Source organism: Fistularia commersonii, chromosome 3 (genome assembly GCF_037954325.1).
Source record: "Fistularia commersonii isolate RoL2024-O1a breed Wild chromosome 3, RoL_Fcom_v1.0, whole genome shotgun sequence".
NCBI classification, from domain to species: Eukaryota; Metazoa; Chordata; class Actinopteri; order Syngnathiformes; family Fistulariidae; genus Fistularia; species Fistularia commersonii.
The window spans coordinates 23,330,019-23,354,017 of record NC_141286.1 but is presented as its reverse complement, the minus strand read 5'-3'; the positions used below and the strand labels follow the sequence as shown (position 1 = coordinate 23,354,017).

Sequence of the window (23,999 nt, the reverse complement as noted above, 5' to 3'; positions counted from 1 at the left end):
TGAGCTGAAGTAACCAGAACAGGGCTTGTATTTCAATATGATTATCAACATCCAAGCTACTTGTAAAAAATGGTTTAAGAGTGATTTTCACTTATTTGTCCATTTTTGTCCGATAACAAATTAAGCGGAAATATTGCTTTTCGACAGCTTCTCCACGCTGGTTTTCAGGTCACACGTTACAATTACGATGTATTTTCTGTCAATGTGGACATGAAAAACAAATCACAACATATTTAATCACGTAATTAAGTTCTGTGCTTAATTATTGTGTTTTAATAACGCTTCCGTCCGACAAGTTTGAAATCTGCCTCTTTTTCCGCCACCAATACACACATTTCCGGTTTTGAGCTTTATTTTGAAATCCGAAGCGGAAGTGGACGTCGTTCATCAGTTTCTTGCTTGACGCTTCTACGTATCGTGAGCGTCCTACGTCAGCGGTGCGGGTCGGTTGACAAAAGCCCGACGCCGTGGTGTCGCTCCCCGGGACATGACCGCCGCTCCCTGGGCCGCCGGGGACGGGAACCTCCCCGCCGCCTGACGTGAAGTCTTCGGCGGCGGAACCGTTTTGTCGCTCCTAGCACGGCCGGGTGATTTAGTCACGACGAAGATGGCGGAGTTCTCGCCCGTTCTGCCGATGCGGGATGGAGGGGGACGTTTCGGCCAGCCCATCTTCCCCCGCTCCAGGTCCGGTTCCGAGTCCGAGAGCGAACTGTCCCAGAGCCTGGCCCGGACTAAGATTCGCTCCTACGGCAGCACGGCCAGCGTCACGGCGTCCCTGGGGGAGAAATTCATAGAGCATCGGGTTACAGGCAGTGACACCTTGCAAGGCATCGCGCTCAAGTACGGCGTCACGGTAAGCTGGCGGTTCACCGCGACCGGATGTACTCGACCGGATGTGACGTCATCTCGACACCTGTACCTGCCGGGGTGCGATTGCGCATGCGCCGCAGCGTTCCCACATGTATGGGAGAACCGTGACAGCTCCTGTCAGAGCCTGAAGGACGGAGCGTGAGCAGAAATGTCCCCTAACTCCCGCAAACTAGTTTCAAAGTGCTCCTGGCACTAAAGGACTTGGTGGAGTACAATTTGGGTCTCACGGTTTGAACCCTTCCCTTAAGTACCCCCTTTACATAAAATACAAACAACACCTTGCTGCTTCTGCACAAACCTAAACCTCAGGTACTCTCCATGTGTACTTTCTATCTCTGGAAATGTGTCATGAAATACTTCTCATTGTGTATCGGTTAGCTTTCACGGCACAACTACAACCAACGCGTTGGTTCAGCTTTTCAACTGTTATTTTGCATTATTTTATTTTATTGCCCCCACAAGGCTGTAACCAGCTTGCTTCTTCTACAAATAGCAGCTGTTTACAGGAAAGATGGATGGTTTGAATCCCTATCTGGATAAAAAAGTCAAATTTATTGTCAATACTGCCATTTCTCTAAGACCTACGGTGCAAAGGTACAAAACAATTAGAATAGGTTTGATTTTAAAATAATAGGGCTGCTAAGGTGCAGTTGCAAGAAAAAAAAAAGAAAGAAAAGTGATAGCAGTATGAAAGTGAAGTTGCATCAACAGTTTAAAACAGTTTTACAGTGCATTTTTTTCATTTAAGTGAATGAGCGAGTCCATGAAAGACTTCTTATGGCAGGTACTTGATGACTGTGTGTGTGTGTGTGTGTGTGTGTGTGTGTGTGTGTGTATGGGTCAGCGGGGGCTTGGAGTGCATGTGCGTGTGAGTAGGAGGTCTCAGAATCCACAGTATGTGGGTGGGTAGGGGGCTGAAAAGGTAGAGGGGGTAGAGCAGGGAGGGAATTGAGCTTCCTGACTGCTAGTCCTGCCCCAGAGACTCCCCAGTCTCCTTCCTGATGGCAGCAGACTGAAGAAGCTGTGAGACAGGTGCGAGGGATCACCTGCAATATGGAGGGCCTTGCAGGTGAGGCGGGTGTTGTAGATATCCCGAAGGGAGGGGAGAGGGGCACCAACAATTTTCTCAGCTGCTCTCACTATGCGCTTGAAGCAGTCTGCAGTGCACGTGCAGTACCACGCTGTGATGCTGCCAGTTAGGATGCTCTTGATGGTGCCCCTGTAGAAGGTAGTCATGATGGGGCTCTGGCTCTCCTCAGCTAGCAGAGGAAGTAGAGACGTTGGTGTGCTTTCTTGGACAGCGATGCAGTGTTCGTGTCCAGGAAGGTCCCTGAGACATGCACGCCCAGGAACTTGATGCTGCTCAGCCTCTTCATCAGGGCACCGTCAATGGTTAGAGGGGTGTGCAGGGTGTGCTCTCTCCTGAGGTCCACAACAATCTCCTTTGTCTTCTCCGTGTTAAGAGAAAGACGGTTGAGGTTTACTCTTCAGCAGACCTTTCCCACTGCAGAATACATGGATATCACCATGTATAAAAACACACCCCTTTGTGCTCATTTAAGATTTTGAAATGTTTTCTTTTACTTTGAAAAGTTTAACAGACTTGAGTGAAACATCAACAACCTTGTTGGGATTTTTACGCTCATGCTACTGTCTCCCTACTAGATGGAGCAAATCAAGAGAGCCAACAAGCTCTTCAGCAACGACTGCATCTTTCTGAAGAACAGCCTTAACATCCCGGTGGTGTCGGAAAAGCGCTCCATATTTAACGGACTCTCCCTGGAGTCTCCGGATGGGGACGGTGAAGCAGCGTGCCTGGACACGAGCGCGCCCTGCGTCATGTTGCAGGATATCGAGGGACCTTCGCCGCCCCCTTCGCCGCCCCCCGAAGACCCCGGCCCCGCTCAGCAACAGCCGGAGGAGCTGTCAGCCAAAGACTTCTTACACAGACTGGACTTGCAAATCAAACAGTCAAAGCAGGCTGCACGGAGGCTGAAAGAAGAGGAAGTAAGGTGAGCTTCCATTCAAGGCTGAGAGGCCGACTCTTACCGCTATGTTCAAAATTGCACCGCAGCGCACCAACTTCTGCAAACTCCTCTCCCTCTCCATACCTTTGACTCGCCGCCTGCAGAGTTTGGTTCTCTTTACTGATCACAAACGTCGGCTTGTTTTGCAGCAGACTTTCTTTCAGAGACCTGTTTTAATTATCCTGTTGTCCACACACCTGATTCTGGACAAAGGGACGGGACTCGTCGTCATACCTTTCAATCACAGACACGTGCGAGAACTCACTCTTTATTCACAGCTCCGGCCAGCTTAAAGGTTACATTAACCTACTTACTGTTATGGAAATTTATCTATCGCTGATCCTGCGAGGCACAATAAGGAATACAAACTGGAATCCAAGTAGAGTCAAGGCATTTTATTTCTGTGAGCTCAGTGAGGTACAGGCAGGGCTGGGTTATTTATACATAGAGAGGAAGCGCTGTCTTGAATGACGACGTCCTATCAGTTAGGAAGTGTGCTTGTGTTATTACTTGTTTGTACGCACGAGATAGGGAAGGACACACCCTATGCAGACTCATTTGGAAGACAGATAGTTGATTAAGCAGCAGACATCTTCTTCATCGTGGCTGAGTACACGCTACGATTTTGACTTATCGGTTCCCTCATGGTAGTTTCGCACGCTCTGTACTTTCCCACAGAAAACAGACTGTTTTCTACAGCATAGACATGGGCTCAGATAATAAGCATAGTTTTACATAGAATGCTAATATTACAGAGTTATAAAATATTTTCAAATATGACTGGTTTAGGACTGACAGAACACGGGTACACTTTATCACAAACACAAATGATCCTAGTACACATGCTAACAAACAGATGAAGGTCATTTTAGCCCACGGAGTGAGGAGAAGCTGCTGACGTTCCCACCCAGGGGAACAGTAACATGTCAATAGGAAGTGGTAAAAACATAGATTTATAAGTGGTAGAAGATACAAATCTGGGTTTTTTTCCCCCTTCGGCTGCACGAGTCAGCCATTGCAAGGCACACCTGTCCGTCTTTTAGCTGGAGCGCTGACTTGCCAATGCAAGCCTGAGGTTGCTTTCCTGAGGCAGCATGTTGGGACTGAAGTCTGATGGGATGACTTGCACCCCAGGATCAGACTTCTCTCAGTCTTTTCTTTTTCTTTCTTCGCTCTTTCCCATGGGTCATCTCACCAAACCACTTTGCTGCATCCTTCCTTTCACTTTTGTTTGTCCTCCCTCGCCTTAATTGTTCTGCTGCAGGACTTAACACCGCAGTAAATGGCTTGCATTTGTACGGTCCGCTCTCCTGATCTCCTGCACGACACCGGGTCTCGCATCTAACAAGTCTGTGCATGCATTTTTAATGTGGGTATCAAAAAAGAACCTGAATGGATTCCAAAAAAGTACCATGGGACATCGCAAAAATTCAAAGGCGCTAGGGAAAGTTGCCACGTAGACTAACAAGTAAATGCAGTTTAGAGATACAGATCATAGAGTTGCATAGCTCCTTTTGATTTCGAATGTTCTACTGTTTCCTGCTCATTTTGATTCAGTGTCACATGATGAGGCGCAGTTTTAATTTTACTCACAGGGAAAACTTTACACCGGATTTCCAGGCCCTTCAGGAGCCACTTCGTTGACGTGTTTCTCATTAATCTCTGCTGCGAAGGGCTGTCAGCGCACAGTCCACCCACAGACATCCCAGGGTTCCTGGAAAACTATTTCCACCTCCCTTTTGGGTCGAAAGCCTGTTCTTGCCCCACTTGGTTTCAGGCCATTTGTATGCAAATGACCTGGTATTTTATTTTATCTTTAGAAATCAAAGTTTCAAGCTCTTAAAAACAAAATTCCGTAACTTCTCCAAACTAGTCGTGTATCTCAGTGCTGTTTTCCACAGACACAACAGGGTCATCAGAGTGCTACTCCTTATTTTAAAACCTCGACCAAACACAAAAGTTAAAGTTTCTAAATTCCTCTCTAAATATTTACCTCCCTGCTTGGAATGGAGCTGTGTATGTTCGTGTACATGCGTGCGTGTGTGTGTGTGTGTGTGTGTGACCTGAAGCCTGTCTGGGCAAACAGAGGCTCGTGGCGTTGTTTCTGCACAGCAAACAGAGGCTGCATGCCGGGCCCTCGGAGAGCAAGCCCTCGTGGATGAAAAAAACTTAAGACTGTGCCACTAAAATAAACTAAATAGCCACTTCCTTTTATTCTGATGTAATCCATCCTCATGGGTGAGGTCAAGAAAAAGTCGGATCATAATTTTTACCTACAGACAGTGAAGATGTCAACTGTTACCACAAACTGTCTTTTCTTACATTTCTGTTCATTTGTTTACATTCTGCAGTTGCAATCTGAAGTGCAGATTGATGTCTTTCTATAACGTTAGCGTGTTGTCATAAGGTTTATATTTGTGATGTGTAAAAACTACGTCTAGATAGTGAGGCAGCTCTCATTGCAACTTTAGTCATGTAAAATACTTTGTAGTATCAAATGACAAACTCCAAATGTACTCAGCACTGTAACAGTTTAGTGCTTTCATAAAACCTGATTGAATTATATTCCGGTCCAAAAAGATTTGTGGCCAAATGGCAATGAATTTGGATTAAATCTGAGAATAGTTGGTTGAACAGACACAATATGAAATGTTTTGAAGTTTTTTTTCTTTTTTCAAGCATGGAAACCATCGAGAAAATCCTTGTGTCACTGCACGTCCATTATTCCGACGAAGGGAGGGAAAATTCATCTTCTGCCTGTTTTTCTCGAGGGTGTGCCACAGATCTCTCTCTCTCTCTCTCTTACTTTGTCACGAATCTTGATGTGTGCAGATGTTTTTTATTTTTAATTTCATATTTTTAAAACCCTCACGGGTGGTTTTTCGGATGTTGCCTGTCTGCATTAGCTGGTGTTGTGTGACACGACTGGGAGGTCTTTTTTTAGACGAGCCTCCAGGTGCTACTGAGAGCAATATGGTTGTCTGATCAATCTCTTCCTTTGGTCACACACACACATGCATACGCACACAATCACACCAGCGAACGGTTCAATAGAGGAAATGAAATACGTGTTTCCATTACGGAACGTTTGTCATAAGTAAACATGATCTTTTTTTTTTTTTCCTCATTTGCAGGAGCAGCGAGGAGAGCTACACCTCCCCCTCCACGTCTTACCAGGAGATATAAAGGACAAGTCTGTTTACCTGAAGCCCAGATGCACGCACACACGCACACACACACACACACACACACACACACACACACACACGAACCAACAATACACTCTTCTTTACCTTTATGCTTTTACTGAACTATGTTTAACAAATGTCATGTTTGCCTTTTATTTATTTAAAAGCAATTGTTATAATGTTTGTTGTGGTTATTGTTGTACCTGGAGGCTCACAGCACAAAACATCATGTATCAACGAATGTCTGTCCATCTATTGATCATACGCTGCTGTATAGAACCCACCTGCTGCACACACACTTAGCACAAACACACACACACATACGTGCAAAACAATTCCAGAAGGATTAGCTCAGACCTGCTAACTGCTTCTGATTTTCCTAATCCCCTCCTAGAATAGTATAATTGAAAGTATATCCGAGCCTTCCTCATCAGTGTTTGCCCTGTGTGAAGACGTCCCGCACAGACCAGCTGGATCCGCCCAGGCCTTCGAACATTTTCCATTTGCCTCTTAGAAACATTTGTTTAGTTTAGTTTTTGTTTGCTTTGTGGGGGGTAAAGAAGGGACTGCTGTATATTTTTGAAGTGTGAATGCATTATTGCCACGTGGAGAACCGTGTGTGTGCGAATCAGCTGTTTTAATGTGCTCCGAAAAATTCTCCCAGTTTTATTTGAGAAGAATAAATAAGGATTTAAATCAGAGGCATTTAGGTCTTTGTGTTTTGCAAAAATGCATTGTTTTTTTTTCTCTTTCTTTTCTTTCCACTCCTTGCTTAGGATATTTGAGCACACGAGTAAAGAAAAGGCAATGTTTTAATTGCGTTTACACTTCAGGAAAAAGTCACATATTTACATTTAAAAATACCTCTCTCTAAATTGTTTTAACATGCAGAGAAATTATCCAGACATTGCCCCCGTGTGGGTTGCAGTGGTATTACAGCAGGGCCGAAAAATAGGGGATAGTCAGGGAGCAGTGATTGACATGGTACACAACAAATATATTTTTGGTAAAATGAGAAGCAGAAGCACATGAAATTCTTACATTTACAACAGAAAGAGAAATACAGCCAACTAAGAAAGGTTACACTTAATGAGTACACTTCGATAGATGTATGTATATCTTCTTAAAAAATAAGATGGAAATCAGTAGCTCATGACAAAGCCAGGGAATATTACTCTGCGTCTCGGCGCGCAATTAAGAAATCATTTTGCCGCATGTTATTAAATCATTTCCCTTGATATGTTTGGAGAATGTTTTGGGAGAGAAATGAGGTTCCCCTAAGCAGTTAGTTATAAACACACTTGCCAAGGGAAATACCCACAGGAAATGAAGGTTCAGTCGTAGAGTTCAGTGTGAGATGCAATCCGGCGACTGGAGGAGGGGTAACGTAGTTACAGGCTGCTGTAGATTCTCTTGATGGTCTCACCCTCATCCTTGGCAATGATGCCCTTCTCGATGTAGGAGTCCACCTGCTGGTCCATGAAGTCCTTCAGTTTGGATAGGTCATAATCTGTGATAACAACCATGAGAAAGGGTGGGTTCAAAACACAATAATGCAAAACATGTTTTTTTCTTTTACTTCCTAATGTCTTTAAAGACGACGCACCCAAACAACCATAATCTTGCAGGTCAGGTCATTTATCAAGGAAGATTAAGGTCAGAATTAGCACGTCCGTGTTGGTAGACAACGTGTATAAGCAAGAAGCCCATATGATCCCAGACAAAAGTTGATAAACAGAGCTCGGCTTCTAATACAGTTCAACCTTTTTTAATCAGCTCATCCCCGCCTGATAGATATATTTGTTCTGGTTTACATGTTGGACGATTTCAAATCTCTTTTCACTCCCACGCTCCCACCTCCACACTTGTAGTTGCACCGCTTCCGGGCATGCGCAATACTTTGTATGCGCAAAAAAAAAAAAAAAAAAAATTATGTCGAAACTCATGCTGATTGGCTAATCCGCCCAATCGGGATTGGACTGTGGACCAATCAGAACGACTCTGTCAAGCCCAAGTCTGGAACTGCGGCTCGTCATAACATTTCTATTTTAATCCTTTCGCTTGTTTTATTTATTTTTCTACTTTACATTGTTTTTTTCATTGTATAAGTAAAAACGACACCTAGTGGCGCTGGTTTTAAGTGACTCCTCAGCAGTAGTATGTAAACAACATTAAAATGCTATTGATACCCACTATATTAATGAAAAAAATATATACGATGACTTTAGGATAATTTTCACTTTGACGATGCAGCTTTTTTTTTTTTTTTTTTTTTAGATTTTCCGGAATATATTTCACCTATTTATGGCCCATTAAGCTAATTTCCAACATATATGTTTTGTTTTGTTTCCTGGGGTGTCATTTCAGTGCGACTCTTCTGACTTCGGGTAAGTCGCGCTTTGAATACATATGCCATGTCCTTCTTGTGTTGCAGAGTGTTTTCCCTCCTTTCTTTGTTTAAACAGTATATTTTGGCGTGTTGTGTTACCAAGCCAGTTGGTGGATCCTGTCTTACTTAAGTTTCTCACCTTTTGGCTTTGACTTTCGTTTTTTTGCAACAGGATTTTAGTGATAATCGTCAATGTGTTCATGCTAGCTCTGCTGCATTTATGCTAGCTGTGCGGCGTTTATGCTAACCCTACAGAGTGTATGTTGATGCTTGGGAATCCACGCTTTTTGCGAATATTGTAAACTTTCGTTTACATTTGCTGGAAATTAAAAATAAATGTATTTACAGATTTTAATATTTCGTGGCGTTTTACATGGAATATTTTTTGCATTTAGTTTTGGACTGATAATTGTGATGCTTGTCAAGGTATTAAACAGAAGTGGTTCACTTAAACCGAATGGTTTTCAGATGTAATTGTATTTCAGTGGTTTTACTCTTAAATATCATCATGTTCTAAATAGTCCTGTATGAGAAGGCCCAATTATATAAGACACTTCTTGCAATGACATTAATCCTTGTTGAACTTCCCAGAATAAGTCCGGTCCTTGCCATAACATAAGGGAATCATCATATTTACCTTCCTTGCAAACCCAGTTTTCATTAGCCTTCCTGTCATTTACTTCAGCAGTATAACGCCTTAGCACGATGTGGCAATATTTAGACTCCGATAACACACATGGTTCACTATCTGTCATTCTAACAAATGAGTTTCAGAGAGTAAACACACACTCTTTGCTGCACCATTTTTTCTGATGTTAAGACAGAGCAGAAGACATCCCTCGGAAAACAATCACGCATGTTCGGTCATAGTGGCGCTTGTGCCGCATCCAGCCGTGGATCGCGTCGGTTTACAATACACTTTTCTGACAAAAACATGACGTCTGTGAGGGATTAACAAAACGTGATTAGAGACTATCTCGACTTGGCAGTGAGGGGCCAAGAATCAACACAGGGATGTCGCCTGTCCATCTGCTCCTCTGGCTAATCTGTGTGAGGCGTAGGCGTAAACACTCACACACACATGTATACGCACACATTTACACACACACACACACACACTCTTAGAATCTCATACTGGGTGTTTCTGGTGGTAAACACAGTAAATGGCTCACTGCGCTCTCTGTTTCTAGTACGTTTTTTTTTTTTTTTTTTGCTTGAAAAGCCTTTTGTTCTCCACCAGCTGTACTTGTTTTCTGAAGAGAAGCAAGTACAGAAAGCAAGCGGAGGGAGAAGATTAGGGAGCAGGCTGTTACAGCAGGAAATGCGTCGGATAAGTTCATCAATTGGACCGGTGACGCAGACCGCGGTCACGCCGGTGCGTGTTCGGCATTGAGTTTCTGCGCTCTCGTCTCCTGATCTGTGAATCCGCTGTGCTCGGATCGCTGACAGGCAAGCGAAGAGGCCCCTGTCGCTCTGGACAACCGTGAGTCTCACCAGAATGCTAATGAAGTGCCCCATATACAGCCAGGCAGGAGATGAGCACAAAACAAAACTTCCCTGCTGCTCTGGCCCTCTGCGGCTCCCATCTGCTCTTCACTCCTTAGTACCACTACATTTCTTAAAGCTTGGGATCTAGGTCATCCTAGGTTTTTTTTTTCTTCCTGTAATTGCTCCTATTGTTTGTCTCCGCTAAGGCTGAATCACAAATTGATCGGCTCAGTTTCGAGCGGACAGCGAGCGCAGACCGGAATTATCAATTTTGCTGCTGTAGCACCTTCTCTCCTGTCTGAACAGCAGAGGCGGGTAAAGTGGATTGATGTTTGGTGGATCTGTCGGGGAAAAAGCATCACTGTCACGAGAACACCGATAATAGAAAATAATACTTCATCACCATCGTGAAATCATCAGCCATCAAAAGCACAGCGGTTTTGATACGAGTCTGGTTATTCCTGTGCCCCTGGGCAGACAAACTGACGTGCTGCACAAATGTTTTCTGATGATTTATGTGTGAATAATGCCATAGTGCTAACTCACCCATGGTTGCCCTGGCAATAAACCAACAAAAAAAAAAGAGTAGTCGTGAAGGGGAGGCTTTACCGTGATGTATAATGGATGACACACGGAGAAGCCCCCCCATGATAACTCATAGGCAAAGGCCGGGATGGTGAGAACTCATGAACATTTCATGTCTGCTGCTTAATTGAGCACCGCCGGGCATTGATTTTTACACTGTGGAGAGCCGTGGACAGTTTTCACAGCTCTGCAGACGGCTGCAATTTATGGGTCACTCGCAGCCTCTTATAAAAAAAAAAAACAAAGGGGGGGGGGGCTTTGTCGGGCCATAACAAACTAAATCCACGCTCGGAGAAGACACTCTGGTCTTTGCGTAGTGTTTTCTGCGTTTTGTGACTAATTAGGGCAGACTTGTTATCCATATTCATGAGATCCCAAGAGAAGCATCAACCCCACTGTCCAAAATCAATTTAAATTGCAAATGGAGGACAACAAAAAGGGGGATGGGGGGGCTAGTTCCTCTGTGCGTCTCTCTGTGACCACGTAATTGTTGGGGCCTCATCGCTGCCAACCGTTTTCTTGATTTACCTCAAAAACACAAAAGCGCGAATCAGAAATGAAAGTTTTAACACTCTCCGTAAAGTCGAGTGTTGAGGCGACGGGCGACATCCGACATAAATCGCGCGTCTTACCGTCCTTCCCTTCTTCTTTGTTGTGTTTCTTCAGCCATATGATGTTCTTCCTGATGGCCTCCAGGTAGGTCTCCGACTTGCCCGGCTGATCTGGGATTGGAAAGAAGACGAAACGACAGAAACGGGGGAGACATCAGAAATTCCCCCTTGTTTTAAACGAGAAGGGAAAAAGAAAACCGCGTGTGAGAGCGTGCTGAGTTCAATTAGAGACGGCTATTTGGGATTTATGAATTATTTACGGCCCAAAAATTGTCCTAAAGCAAACCATCTGCTTTGCTGCTTGTTTTTTGTTGTTGTCTTGTTTCTATTATATCAGACTCATTACAATGAGACCCACCAGGATCAAGACGGCATTTCACATACCATTTTCCAATTCTTAATATGTGACCCAAAAAGATGTTACGTAACGCGGCTCGGCCTGTTTATCAACGAACAGCGCTGAATTTAGTTGACGTTACTCGGGATTTACTTCTAGCTGAAATGAATGTCCTGCGGATAATCCTGCTGTTACATTTTTTTTTCCCCTCCGTGTGTGTGTGTGTGTGTCGGGTTGGCAAACAGGAACACGGCAAAGAGACATGAAATAAATGGCAGCCATGATAACCTTTCCCCCGTGAGCGTTCCAGGAATGGCCTTGTTCAGAGACGAGCAGGGGCAGGGCTCAGAGCGCGTCGCGGCGCCGATGGACGAAACGCTATGAGAGGCTCTCAGCCTTTTCGTGTTCAGATTCGGCCCCGACGTTTCAAAGCAGTGGATTCATTTCACTTACACTTAAAAGAGTCGAGCGTTTATTTGAAAACGTGTCACAAAACAACGAATAGGAAAAAAAAAAAAAGGCGATTGTAATAGTTTGGGTCTCTGAAAACGGTCATGCCCCGCCGCGGGCGTCGGGCCGGGTCTGGGACTGACTGGTATCGGGCGACGGGGGCTCCTCCTTGGTCGAATCCTTCTGGTTCTCGTACTCTTTCTGCATCTTGGCCGCCTCGGCCTTGGTGTTGTCGTCTTCGTCCAGGTTTTTCCCTGCAGCAGATAGAATTTAAATACAAAGTGATTACGATGCATGATGTGACTTAAAGGCGTCTATTGGCTGGTATTCAAACATGGACAATTTCATATATATACGTTTATTTACTTGTTTTAACAGGTATGTTTTGTGACCGAATTCTTAAAATTTACAAAAAACAAAAACCCAATGGTACTTGGAGGTGTAAAAGACCTCAGCACGACACCATTTAGTCTTTAAATAAAAGCACATGGTTTGCACAGTTTAGGTCCGTGTTTAATAAAAAAAAAAGTCTTATTTTGACGAAATTTTTCACCGGTATGTGACGGTCACAAAGCCATTTACCGTTGGATGCTGTGAAGTCGGGCGGCCCGAGGGATTTGCCCAGCTTGTTCTTGGTCTGCATGGCGATCATGGCGTCCAGGTTTTCTGCAGGTGGCCGAGGGGAAGGAGGGGGTTACTCATTTTAAATTCAATCTGCGCCGAATCATCTGGTCGATCCGCAGGGAACGGAAGCGTCTCCAGTGTTTGGTTGCCTCCGGTGACGCACCTGAATCTGGGTTGGCCGATTACCATTAAAAAGGACCGCGCGCAGTCAATAATGATGAGACGGTCCAGCAGAACGATAATCAGAATCAGCTTTTTGTTCCCGCTTTAATATTTGATAATTCATGCATGAGTCCGCGCGGTGAGCGCCGTCATCGCGGATCACATCAGTCAGTCTCGGGTTTTAACCCTCGGATTTGCACGTTTGCGTGGAGCCAGGGGGTCCGACGACAGTAAATCCGGTATTTATATGTGTTGTATGTGGACGTGCAGCCAAAAATTGGGCGTTTAAAGCCTTTTTTTAAATAGTACTTTCACAACATAAACGCCCCCTTCGTCTTGAGGCTGTATCACCAACCAGCAGATTATCCTTGAACGACAGCTGTGTGCGTGCGTGTGTGTGTGTGTGTGTGTGTCTGCCGGCGTACCTAGGTGACTCATCCAAGCGTCACGGCCGGTTGAGGGCAGAGGTGGCGGTGGCTTGGGCGGGGGCGTGCATTAACATGTTGCTAAGCAATAGCAAAAACTGTTCCATTATCCGTCGCAAACCTGTACTGGCAAGGCCAAAGGGTTGCCAAGGAAACTCGCTTCCTGTGTAATGGTATATCCCTGTTTTGTTCTGGTGGCAAACGTCAGCAGTGAAATTTTTTTTCCCCCTCTTTTCGGGCGAAGGAGCACAATGGACAGCTGCTGCCGGAGTAATGATGGCTTTTCCGACGCCTACTTAAATCAGCATTTCGGCTTAATATGAGATGACGCAGGGTATCGTTAGCCACGTGCTACATTGGTGAGGCTAAGCGGATTCATTAGCTTACAGAAAGTGAATCTGACTGCAGTTTCCTCCCAGGACTTGCGGCCCGTTCTTTGCCGATACGCGAATTTGGAATTCAGTTGAACGCTTGAACAAAACGAGACAAATGTCGAGCGGTTAAACCGAGCAGGCGGTGACCTTTTTCCCGCGCGATGCCATTGTGACTGACGCTATAAAAGCGTGGTGTCTATAGGGCGGCGGGCGCCGACACCGATCTGACGCCTCACATGCCGCCGCACCAGATGACAGGGCGACTGGCGGCGAGCGTGATGCAATAAGGGGATTAAATGTCAAATTCCGTCCGAGCGTGTCGACATGATACACGTCGATGTGAAAACCGTAATTTCAGCCGCCTCCCTGTTTTTTGATGATCGTCACGGCAGGAGCGAGCGAACCCTCCTCACCTGTTCGCCTTCACCGCTCGAGTGGATGTTTCAAAACAATAACTGTCTCATTCCTCCGCCACTTAGCGCGGAATTCATTAAAAACACACTTCAAATTCATCTTTTTTTTTTTCTATCGTAGTATTAAAAATGTTATAAATAAATTACTATTTGAGTTTTTTTTCCCCCCATCAATAGATGGTTTATTAATAATCTGTCTACTCAACCATTCCACGTAGTTGCTCTCTTAAATTTCCAAGTGAATTGACAAATATCTCCAAAACACATATTTGTAAAAGAACAATATTTGCTTTGTGCCTATCAAAGGTGCACATCACATAGGAAGGTTATTTAAATGCTTATCAGACTTGCGTAAAGCCGCTGCCTTGTCTTATTGCTATTGACATACGATATGAGGTTTTGACGTGGGAGGTTGTTTTTTTTCTTTTTTCTTACCCAGATAGGAAACTCCCTCCTCGGGCGTGATGGTGCCGTACTTCACCATCATCTTCACAAAGTCAATTAGCGTTTTCATGATGGTGATCAGCGTCTCCCGCTCCTGGGCGTCTTGATCTGCAACGGCAAAACCCAAAATCGGACTCAGCGGGAGGGTCGCGTTGGGTCGGTTGCTACGTTTTTACATTTCTTTCTTTCTTTTTTAATGATACCCGCGCTGTCTCGGCGGCAGGGTTTTCTGGCGATGAGATTCTCTGATTAGCGATGTGCGCCCGTGTTTTATGCGCACTTCCTCGGAGGACTCGAGGAGATGAAGACGGGCAAAGCTTTGACTCATCCTCGCCAACATTATCGCCATGACGACGGTTTCCCGACTCCGTTCTCGATTTAAACTACCTCGGAGCGCCAGCTCCGGTTGTATACCTGAGTTGAGGCTCCTGAGCAGGCGGTAGAAGTTGGGGAAGTACTGCAGGTCCTGGAGCCCGTCCTCCGAGCTCACCTCATTGGCCCCGTCGGTATCTCGCTCCCAGGTGTTACCCGCCGCTTCCTCCTCTTCCTCTTCCCCCTCCTCCTCCTCCGCATCTCTGTCCAACTCCTCCTCAAACGCGTCGTCGCCGTCCTCCTCGTCCTCCCTGTCGTCTCCGTACCCGCGGCCGGGCTGATCCCACCCGTCCTGTAAACGCCAGGCACCGTTAGCCCGCCGCGACGCGCCCGCTAACGCCGCCTCCTCGCGGGGATTTACCGAGTTCTCTCCGGCGCCCTGGTCGTCCTGCTCTCCCTTCACGTCTCGCTCGAAGTCCTCGATGACGTTGTTTTTGGCGTTTTTGGTGATGAGATCCTGCAGGGCCTCGGCCACCTGGTACTCCAGCGTGTCCGCCTGACTGTCAGTTATCTGCGGGGAAACCGACAGGAGAGGGCGTGGCTGTAGCGACCGTTCACATATTGAACATCAATTACCCATTGATCCGCCTCAGGGCGGCTGATCGATTCAACCCGCTCATTACATGTTATATAGGCAATTTACAAATACTAGCGCTTATTTTTAGCTGGAAGAGAGTCAACCTTCTCTTCCTCATCCATATATCAGGGCACAGCGGGAGAGGAAGTGCCCGCTGAGGAAATGTCAAGCCGCACGCCGTGTCACTTAAAGGCCCAGCCGGGTGGGGCGCCGCCTCGCCGCCTCGCCGCCTCGCCGCCTCGCCGCCTCGCCGCCTCGCCGCCTACCAATCCCAGCTTCAGCAGCTTGGAGACGATCCTGTCAAAGACGCCTCGGTCGTCCTCCTCGTAGATCTTCTTCGCGATCTTCTGCACGATGTCGTCCGCCGTCAGCAGGGTGCCGTCCACCTGGCGGAAGCTCTCGGCGTCGTCTGAGAGGTGGGGAGACAAAGGGACGGTTATGCCTGGCGGGGACGGAGGACGCCGTCCTCCCAGGCCATCGGGGCACCTATTTCCGTCTGGGAGAGAAAGACATCGAATCCGGGACGGATTTAGGCGCCATCGTAACCCGATGAACAGCTTGTCATTGCCGGGCGAGGAGTCTGAGTCATTCACGCTGACGAAGACAAGACGGGCGTCCGGTGAAACGCGACGCGCGGCTCGGATGGAAACCTGCAGGAAGTCGAACGGACATCGAAGGGCGACGAGCTCGTCCGCGTCTTCGTCGTTCGCAGGTTTTGAGAGAAAACGGTTTATCGCCACTTCGGAAGGCATCGTCTTTCAAAGACCCGGTGGCGTTTTCTCTTTTACCCTTTCCGGCCGTCCCTGTTTAACCCGGCCACGTGCAGCTTAAATGTCGCGGCCCGAGCGGCGTCGCCCAGCCGCCACCAGGACCCGAGACCTGGATTTTCGTACCCGGGTACTTGCCGTAGTCCGCCCCGCTCTTGGTGGAGTCGTAGTCCTCGGCCAGACGGCGGCTCTTGGTGGAGTCCGACTCGTCCGGTACGTAGCGGTCCTTCTGACCCGCCCCGACCGCCGCTTCGCCGCCGTCCTCTGATTTGTGGCCGTCGGCCAGCGGCTTTGGCGCGGTCGAGTCGTCGTCGTCGTCATTGTCGCCGCCGTCCGTGTCCTTGGAGTCGGCGGGACGCTCCACCCCTGAGTGGCGGAAATGACGGCGTGAGTTTTCCACTGCTGATGGAAACCGTTTTACCGGAAGGGGCCGAAACAAAAGCTGCCCGGCCGACAGAAATAAAGTAATTCATTGATCGGACGCGAGGTTTCCTCTTACCGGCCGACTGGACCGCGGCCTTCACGCCGTCCGCCTCGGCGATCTGACGAAACGACAGCTGTTACACAAATCAGGTCCATCCGAGGCGGGAGAGGTCATTTCCGGGACCGATAATCTGATTTATTTTCAAGGTGGCGTGGAAACGGGCTCTTACCTGCTCCTGGAGGGGCTTCTCCTCCGTCAGCTCTCGGTTGTACACGCTTTTATCTAAAAACAGGACAAAACAAAAGTCAACCTTTAAGCCCGACGGAGCGCAATTAGTGAGCAAGCAGATTACACGGCTCAAAGATTTAAATTAAGGCCTTCGTTAAAAAAGACTTAATTCTACATTAGATCCACACGGTTTAAATATTTCTTTTAATTTTTAATCGTCATCCCTCCACCACCATGTTTGCTATTTTATGTTTTTCCCCTCTCTCTTTCCTGTTTTTTTTTCTTTTTTTTTTTGCAGCTCTGGCCATGTGTGTGTGTGTGTGTGTGTGTTTGCGCGCAGACCCTTTAATCGGATTATCAAACAAAAGATTAAACCGCGGGCTAAAATAGACCGGACGGCGCTGAGCCGCAGATGAACTTTGCCGTATTCCGTTAAATCGACACATTTCCGCTTTGGAGAACTGAGAAAAGACCCCGTTCCTGTAAAACGCCAAAGTAGAACCGCGGTTATTACACGGTTGTAACAGTGTAATTACACATGTAATTACATGATGTACGTTGAGATTCTTTAAAAAAAACATATTTTGCAGCCATGTGCAGGGAAAGTTTCGTGCCCGGACCTCCCCACCCTCCCCACCCCTCCACTCCCACGGTTGTTCGGGGCCGGGACTCACCGTCCGCCGCGGCGGTGGGCGTGGGGAGGGCGGCCGCCCGGAGCCCGGCGTGCAGGCAGTGGAGCTGCAGGAGCAGGAGGAGAGCGCCGAGGTGTTTGGGCGTCATCCTGGAGGAAAATCCGAGGAGAGAGGAGGGTGCTGAATGTGTGGACAGCTCCGCTTCCGGTGCTGAAACCAGCGGCGGAAGGGATGGAGGGACGGATGGAGGGATGGAGGGATGGAGGAAGGGGGGGGTTGGAGATCTGCGCTCTGCAACCGGAGCCGGTGTTGCACCGGAACCAGGTCACCTTCTCTGGTCTTATCGCCGGATAAGCAGGGGAGGCTCTCCAAGCCCCGTGTGAGCCGCAGCACCGCCCGCCGCGGCTGTAATACGGCTCACTTCCACAGGACCTGCCCCCGACGAAGAGGAGGAGGAGGAGAAAGAGAAAGAGGAGGAGGAGGAGGAGGAGGACGCTGCAAAAAATGTCCTCGTCGGCAGCGGAAAAATGAGAAAAAGGAGGAGTGACACCCCCACCCTGCAGGATTCAAAGTCCCTGCAGGGGAGAAAAGTAGAAAAGCATCATGAAGCTCCACCTTCCTCCTCATCCTTGTCCTCCTTTTGCAGTGTGTGAGGAGGAATCGTGCCCGTGACGTGCGTCACCGGCCGTGCGTCTTCTTCCGCCCCCCCCCCCCTTCCCAACCACCACCACCACCTTGAGGCGCTGCACACCAGTAGTTAGACGGGTCCCGGTCTCTGGTGTCACTGCGTGGAATTGGTGTTTTTTCCAGTTCAAGAAACAGAAATGTGGCTGTTAGAATAATAAAAGATCATTTTTACGGATCAATCAGCAAAGAGTCGGTTCGAACGAGCAGCTTCGGGTCTTTTCATTTGCATAAGTTGGTCTTTAGCGGCATTAAGGGACGGGGATGAACTGCTGATCCTCTGGTGCGTGACAGGTTTATTCGTGACGATGAAATGCATCCCCGTCTGTTTCATTTTCATTTTCATGATTTCGGTGTCGACGTCTGATCGCTTGTCCTCAAAGTTAAGGTCTCTTGGCCGGATTTGTTCGATTGGCAAGAGTAGGGTCAAATAGAAACCGTCCGACCCGCTTTGTCTTCTCGAGACACGTAACATCTTGTTCTGATTTCAACTAAAATGTCAAATAAAGGCCGACACGTTCAAGAATCCACATCGAAACTTAAACGGTCGAATGAAATCGGGGGTCGGGCGAAGCTTTCCTGCTGTCGCCGCCATCTTGGGTCTGACATTCGTCCCAACGTGCGTGAATTTTATGTATTAATATCAGTGTTAAGTCGCCGTGCGGTCGGACCGACGCGTCCTGCACCGCAGACATCTTCCGAGAAACCCAACCGGAGGGTTTCGTAAGACCGTACTTTTAGAAACACTTCACCCACTTGGTTTGTCAACCCTCGCACTGCCGACTGAAGCCTGGTTTCAGCGGCAGGTAAAAATAGGAGCGTGGTTCTGCCGCGTAGCCTCGTGTATTTTTTCCCCCTTAGTTACGAATACAGCGGGAACGATTGCAGCGAGACAACGGAGGTTCGTTTTACAGCAGCGTTCTTCGCAGACGTTCTCTTTTCCACTCAGTGTAATGAAAACCATCTTTGAGTTTTATAAGTCAAAATAAAGCAGCGCCTGGCCTCTCCATTTGGAGGGAATCAGGTAACGTGTAGCAAACAAACCAAATCGTAAAAAAAACAAAAAAAACAATAACAAATGTCCCGCATTCTCATCTCCTCTCAGATCCATCATCAAAATGAAAGCTGGACTTTCGCACTCCGATCCAGAAATAGTCTCACAGTCTATTTTCTCTTCCCTTCTCTCACTTGCAGCCGGTCCACTTCATATCTTAATTTTTTAATGGATGATGTTACATCCCCTCCTCAGTTCAATTTGTTATTGATTTGAAGCTCTAATGAGGTTTTTTTCAATAATTATTTTTAATCTTTTTTTTTTTTTTATAAATTGCACCTGGGTTTAAAAATCATCGATCCCATCTGAGGCGGCTTCATGGCGTCCCGTCTTTTGACCCCGGCCTTCCGGTTGTTTTTAAGTCGACGCCAGCGTCTAAACCTGGATGGTTCTTGTATCTCCAGCGACCCCCGACCAAGAAGTGGTCATTTCAGAAACCAAAGTGTCCATCTAACATCATCTTTTATTTTTTACTTTTTTCTGTCATATTAATTACTATTCTTTTTGCATATTAATTTTCATATTAGTTTATTCAAAAAAAGTGTATTTTTTTCATTAACAATCCAGTTTAGTAAGTACAAATAAAATGTGCTTTAAATTGATTTTAGGTTTGAAAAAAATCCTCCCACCAAATTTATTTTACATAGAGCACAGAAAATTAATTCATTTTATTCATGTATTTATGTCATAGTTGTCAAACTCTGGCCCGCGGGCCAAATTTGTCCCGCACTGTAATTATATTTGGCCCGCAAAGCCATATGAAATGACTCTTAGAGCTGGCCTGCCGGTATAGTCTACAGTGCATGTATCACTAATTCTACAAATCCCAGAATTTTCTGCTGGTGTTTTGGCACGAAAATCGCAACAGAACCCATAAACGCCCTCTCCTCTGCTGACAGTAGTCATAGCAACCTTATGCTAATACTGGCACCCTGCCACTCAGGCAGAAAACAGGATTTTGCATGGGTGTAATATTAAGTTATATATTGTATAGTATTAATATATAGTTTTTAACAAAACTTGTTTGGGTTCATTGTTATATCTGGAGGAAGATTTTTTTCAATAAATATCAAAGTTGGCCGGCAACTTTGTCCCAGTTTTGAATTTTGGCCCACTGGGTATTTGACTTTCACACCCCTACTTTATGTCATTGTGGCGGCCTTTAAAAACCCAGCGCCGCGATAACATATTTGTTAACACATACTATAATAATAACTATAATAATAACTACTACTATAATAACAATCATAGTTTTAATACAGTTTGTTGTCATTATTGTGCAGCAGCATATCTCAGTCATCCAGATCATGGTGAATCCCTGTCAAAATCTTCTTGTCTTGGTGACTGGACTTGAGTTTGTCCACTTGTAGATGCTTCTTCAGTTCTAAGTTGTGTGTTGTGCGGCAGCTAAATCCTCCCTGCAATGCAAGACTGAAGCTTGGTCGTCTTTGACCACTTCCTGTCTTGGACGCTTCGGAGTCCGTCCTCTTCCTGTCGCTCCGGGTTTGACTCTGTCCAAATGTTTCCCATCGCTGTCATCTTGTGTCCACCGCTGCAAGTGCACGATCCGTTTGCTAATCCATTCCAGAATCTTCTTCCCGGGCCGGGGCGGCGCAAATATTAACCATCGTACAATCCTTTAGGATGAAACCGTTCTCATGCCCCCATTTGATTTTCATTTTTCATTTATTTGTCCCCGCGTCTCTCCTTTCTTTGAGATTTTTCCGCAGATTTCCCATCGTTCTTGTGCAAGGCGGCCTTCTCCTCTGCAAACCATTTGTCTGAACTTAAACTAGATCACATTCTATGAATTTTTAGATCTTAGAAACTGTATCGCACATGGGTTTTGTCTTTTTGATCACAGGGATTTGGGATAATTAGAGTAAAGGTTGCGGATAAAACTCCACAAACTCGATGAAATCTGTAAGTTGACTGCCATCGTGTGATCACATGAGGTAATGACACGGATCAACAGACATTCAAAAAAATAATGATCATAAAAATATTGAGATTATTTAATAAAGCCATAATTACCATCAATTTAATGTGAAATTCATGAATATTGTATTTAGAAATGGAATTATTTCTAATTCTGTAAAAATATATTTAAAATCTTCATGTAATTACAAGCAAAAAAAAAAAAAAAAAAAAAAAAGACCAGAAATGTGCTTCTTTATCTAAAATACATAAAAAGATGATACTGCTTTTAATAAAGTTGTTCTTATTCTTAAAAAAAACAAAAAAAGAAAAAACTGGCACAACAATTTCCTTCGGGATAAATAAAGTTCTTATTCTTATTCTTATTTTCCCGTGTGACTTGAGTCACAAATTTGATGCCATGGCACGTTAATGCCAACGACTCGTGATTTTCTGACGAGCCTCGTGACTTTTGAAGACTTCGTGCCCCAAATATTAAGAAGAAAATGAAAAAAAAAGTTAAGATCTATTGAATGACTCCACGGGTTGACAATCTTACCGTGTCATCTCGTTTTTATAGTCAACTTCAGGATTGGTTCAAGACTTGAAACCCTCGCTCAAAGCTTTCTTGTCCTCATTTAAAATATAATTTAAAACATACTGACTTACAGTAAAACAACTGAAAACTATCCTTCAAAGTGAATTTAGTTCATTAAAATCGAGAAGATTTGTGGCAAGTCTTGCAAGAGTTAATATCCCAATTTCAAAATGCATTTACATAACGGATTTATATTTCGCCACCTGTTTTTGTGTTTACAGTAGTACACGAGAGTTATCGGTTAAACAAAAAAACCAACATGACATTAAAACCTTCATGTTATTTAGCTGTCAATCTTTCAGTTTATTTGTGTGTAGTGATAATATTTTCCTCTATTGGAACCCGGGTAGCGGGGTCTTCTGCGTCGCCACTTGATAAATCCTTCACAAACCTTGCAAGTTGAAACTCTGCGCTGGGTATGAGAATCGGGGTTTGTTTGCGGCAAAGCGGGTCCCGGGGGGGCGACGACGACGACGACGACGACAATGACTTTCCTTTCAGATCGGACCGTGAGGCCAAACGGCGGCGGGGCTTCAAAGATGGCAGACAGAAAAGCCTTTGAGCGGCCGAAGGGAGATGAATCCCTCCGTCGCGATCGCTATCTTTGCACGGCGGTCTTATTTGAGGGGAGAGCTTTGTTTCTGCTCCAACCGCAGTTTTCACAGAGAGAGTATCTGGAAAAACACATCTCTATTATGTGCCACTCGGCCAAGTTTTGCTAAAGAGGTTATCGTTTACTTAGAGGGCTGCAGTTGCGGCGTGTGGCCACTAGAGGGCGCTGTTTCGCAGCATGACTGCAGGATTGAGGCTGATAAACTGGGATTCTTGTAAACACACCATTGCTCATTGTTTAAGGAGGGGGTTGATTTCTCAGTAAAATTCCAGCATCCGTCTGCTTTTGCAATCTCGCCCTTTTTTGTTTTCCACGCTTTTCACATTTTCCAGGAAATTGTCATTTATCACGCATGGATTGTTTGTTTCAAATTTAAACACTGACGGTTCAAGACTGGGCCTGCTGTTAGCGACAACAACCATATGGAGAAAAGACCATTTTGAGCTTTCACGCGTGCAGATTATGCTTGTTTTTGGCTTAGAGTGAGTCTCTTAGGAGTTCCCTATGTGTTTAAGTGCACTGAAGCTAATCCTCTTGCTTGCACACAGGCGGAATAGTAACAACAAGAAAAGTAACAACAATTATTAACAATAAAATTAATTCTGTTGCCAAGCAGAGCTGGATATTGAAAACATCTTTCTGGCTGCGGTGCGTCGAAGATATTCGCCGCTCAGCCTTTCGAATCAGACAATAGTTGCGGTTGTTATTTTTGAGGATTTGCAGGTGTGCGGCACATTTTTAGCCTGCGGTGGACGCAGCGGTCGCAGACGGCAGAATTATTGGTTTGCGGGCAGTTTATTGAGACAGGAGCTTTTGCTCCCTCAGCGGAGAAATGTCCAGACAGTCCCTTGAATAATTGTTGGTAGTTGAATCTCAAACCTCTGTGGTCGGGACAGCAGTGTTGTCGGTTTGTCGTAGTGCTGGAGTCCGCCGCGGAGAAAATGCATGTACCTGTAATGGTTTCTGCGACTGAGCAAAGAAGAAAAGGATTATCTTCTTTTTTTGTGTGTGTCCCACCCCACACCTGCAGTATTTCTCCCCAAAGTGAGCATGTCGCTTTATATCGTAAATATCACATCAGCGGTTTGTACCTGTGACCCCCCCCCCCCCCCCCCCCCCCCAAAAGCACGGGTTTATTCTTATAACGGTTTGAAGGAAATTAATCATCATTTCCGGACACTCGCTCCCTTTTTGAGTTAGTTCCCACTTTCATGGAATATGAATAGTTCCTCTGTGAGGCGACAGACATTAACGCCGGACTGCTCGTCCACCGGCCGCCAGAGTAAAATCGTCTGGAGTCTCCCCAAGCCGCCGTTAATGTGTTTTCCTGGACGGCGACGTCGGATTGTCCGTGGAGCGTCTAATGAGCCAGAAATGAGCAGTCACTGATTTTCCTGCTCATTTCGAAAAACGCGTGTTGGCAAATTTATAGCCGGCTCGCACGTGTGTCAACGGGATGGGAAACTAGTAACCCAACGCACCATTTGCGGTTGATTTTCCAAATCCGATCTATCCTTGTATTTTCCGTCATCGCGACTGTTTTCCCCTAAAATGAAGAGGCAGCATTATCTTTAGATACGACAGTTTGAATTTGATGTATTATTCCGAACGGGAGTGGCTACCGCTGGCAGCCCGGCCAGCCGGGGCAGGCGGGGAAATAATTGTTTTCATTCCTGACTAAAAATGTCAGTCATGGAAGGAAACGGTTCTAAAGGCTGCCAAGAAGAAGTAGAAGAAGAAGAAGAA

At 46.0% G+C, this 23,999-nt stretch overlaps 2 protein-coding genes across 6 annotated transcripts; one reads left to right on the top strand and one right to left on the bottom strand.

The window, feature by feature from the left end:
• The first annotated feature begins 441 nt into the window (after nt 1-441).
• lysmd2 (LysM, putative peptidoglycan-binding, domain containing 2) lies at nt 442-6,786 on the top strand. The gene is made up of 3 exons (XM_086144255.1): nt 442-853; nt 2,536-2,882; nt 6,032-6,786. The coding sequence occupies exons 1-3, from the start codon at nt 608-610 to the stop codon at nt 6,081-6,083; spliced, it is 645 nt and encodes a 214-aa protein (XP_086000381.1). The 5' UTR covers nt 442-607; the 3' UTR covers nt 6,084-6,786.
• A 93-nt stretch (nt 6,787-6,879) lies between these two features.
• Nucleotides 6,880-17,892, bottom strand: scg3 (secretogranin III). Of its 5 annotated transcripts, none has more exons than XM_086144250.1 (12): nt 17,430-17,892; nt 16,757-16,809; nt 16,603-16,645; nt 16,230-16,469; nt 15,603-15,745; nt 15,121-15,270; nt 14,802-15,051; nt 14,379-14,495; nt 12,528-12,611; nt 12,089-12,199; nt 11,180-11,269; nt 6,880-7,595 (listed from the first exon to the last, which is right to left on the bottom strand). In XM_086144250.1, the coding sequence occupies exons 1-12, from the start codon at nt 17,533-17,535 to the stop codon at nt 7,477-7,479; spliced, it is 1,506 nt and encodes a 501-aa protein (XP_086000376.1). In that variant the 5' UTR covers nt 17,536-17,892; the 3' UTR covers nt 6,880-7,476. The 5 variants fall into 5 exon arrangements, with proteins under 5 accessions (XP_086000376.1, XP_086000377.1, XP_086000374.1 ...); XM_086144251.1 differs by having other exon boundaries at nt 16,242-16,469; nt 17,430-17,827; XM_086144248.1 differs by having other exon boundaries at nt 16,603-16,660; nt 17,430-17,759.
• Between the last annotated feature and the right edge of the window lie 6,107 nt (nt 17,893-23,999).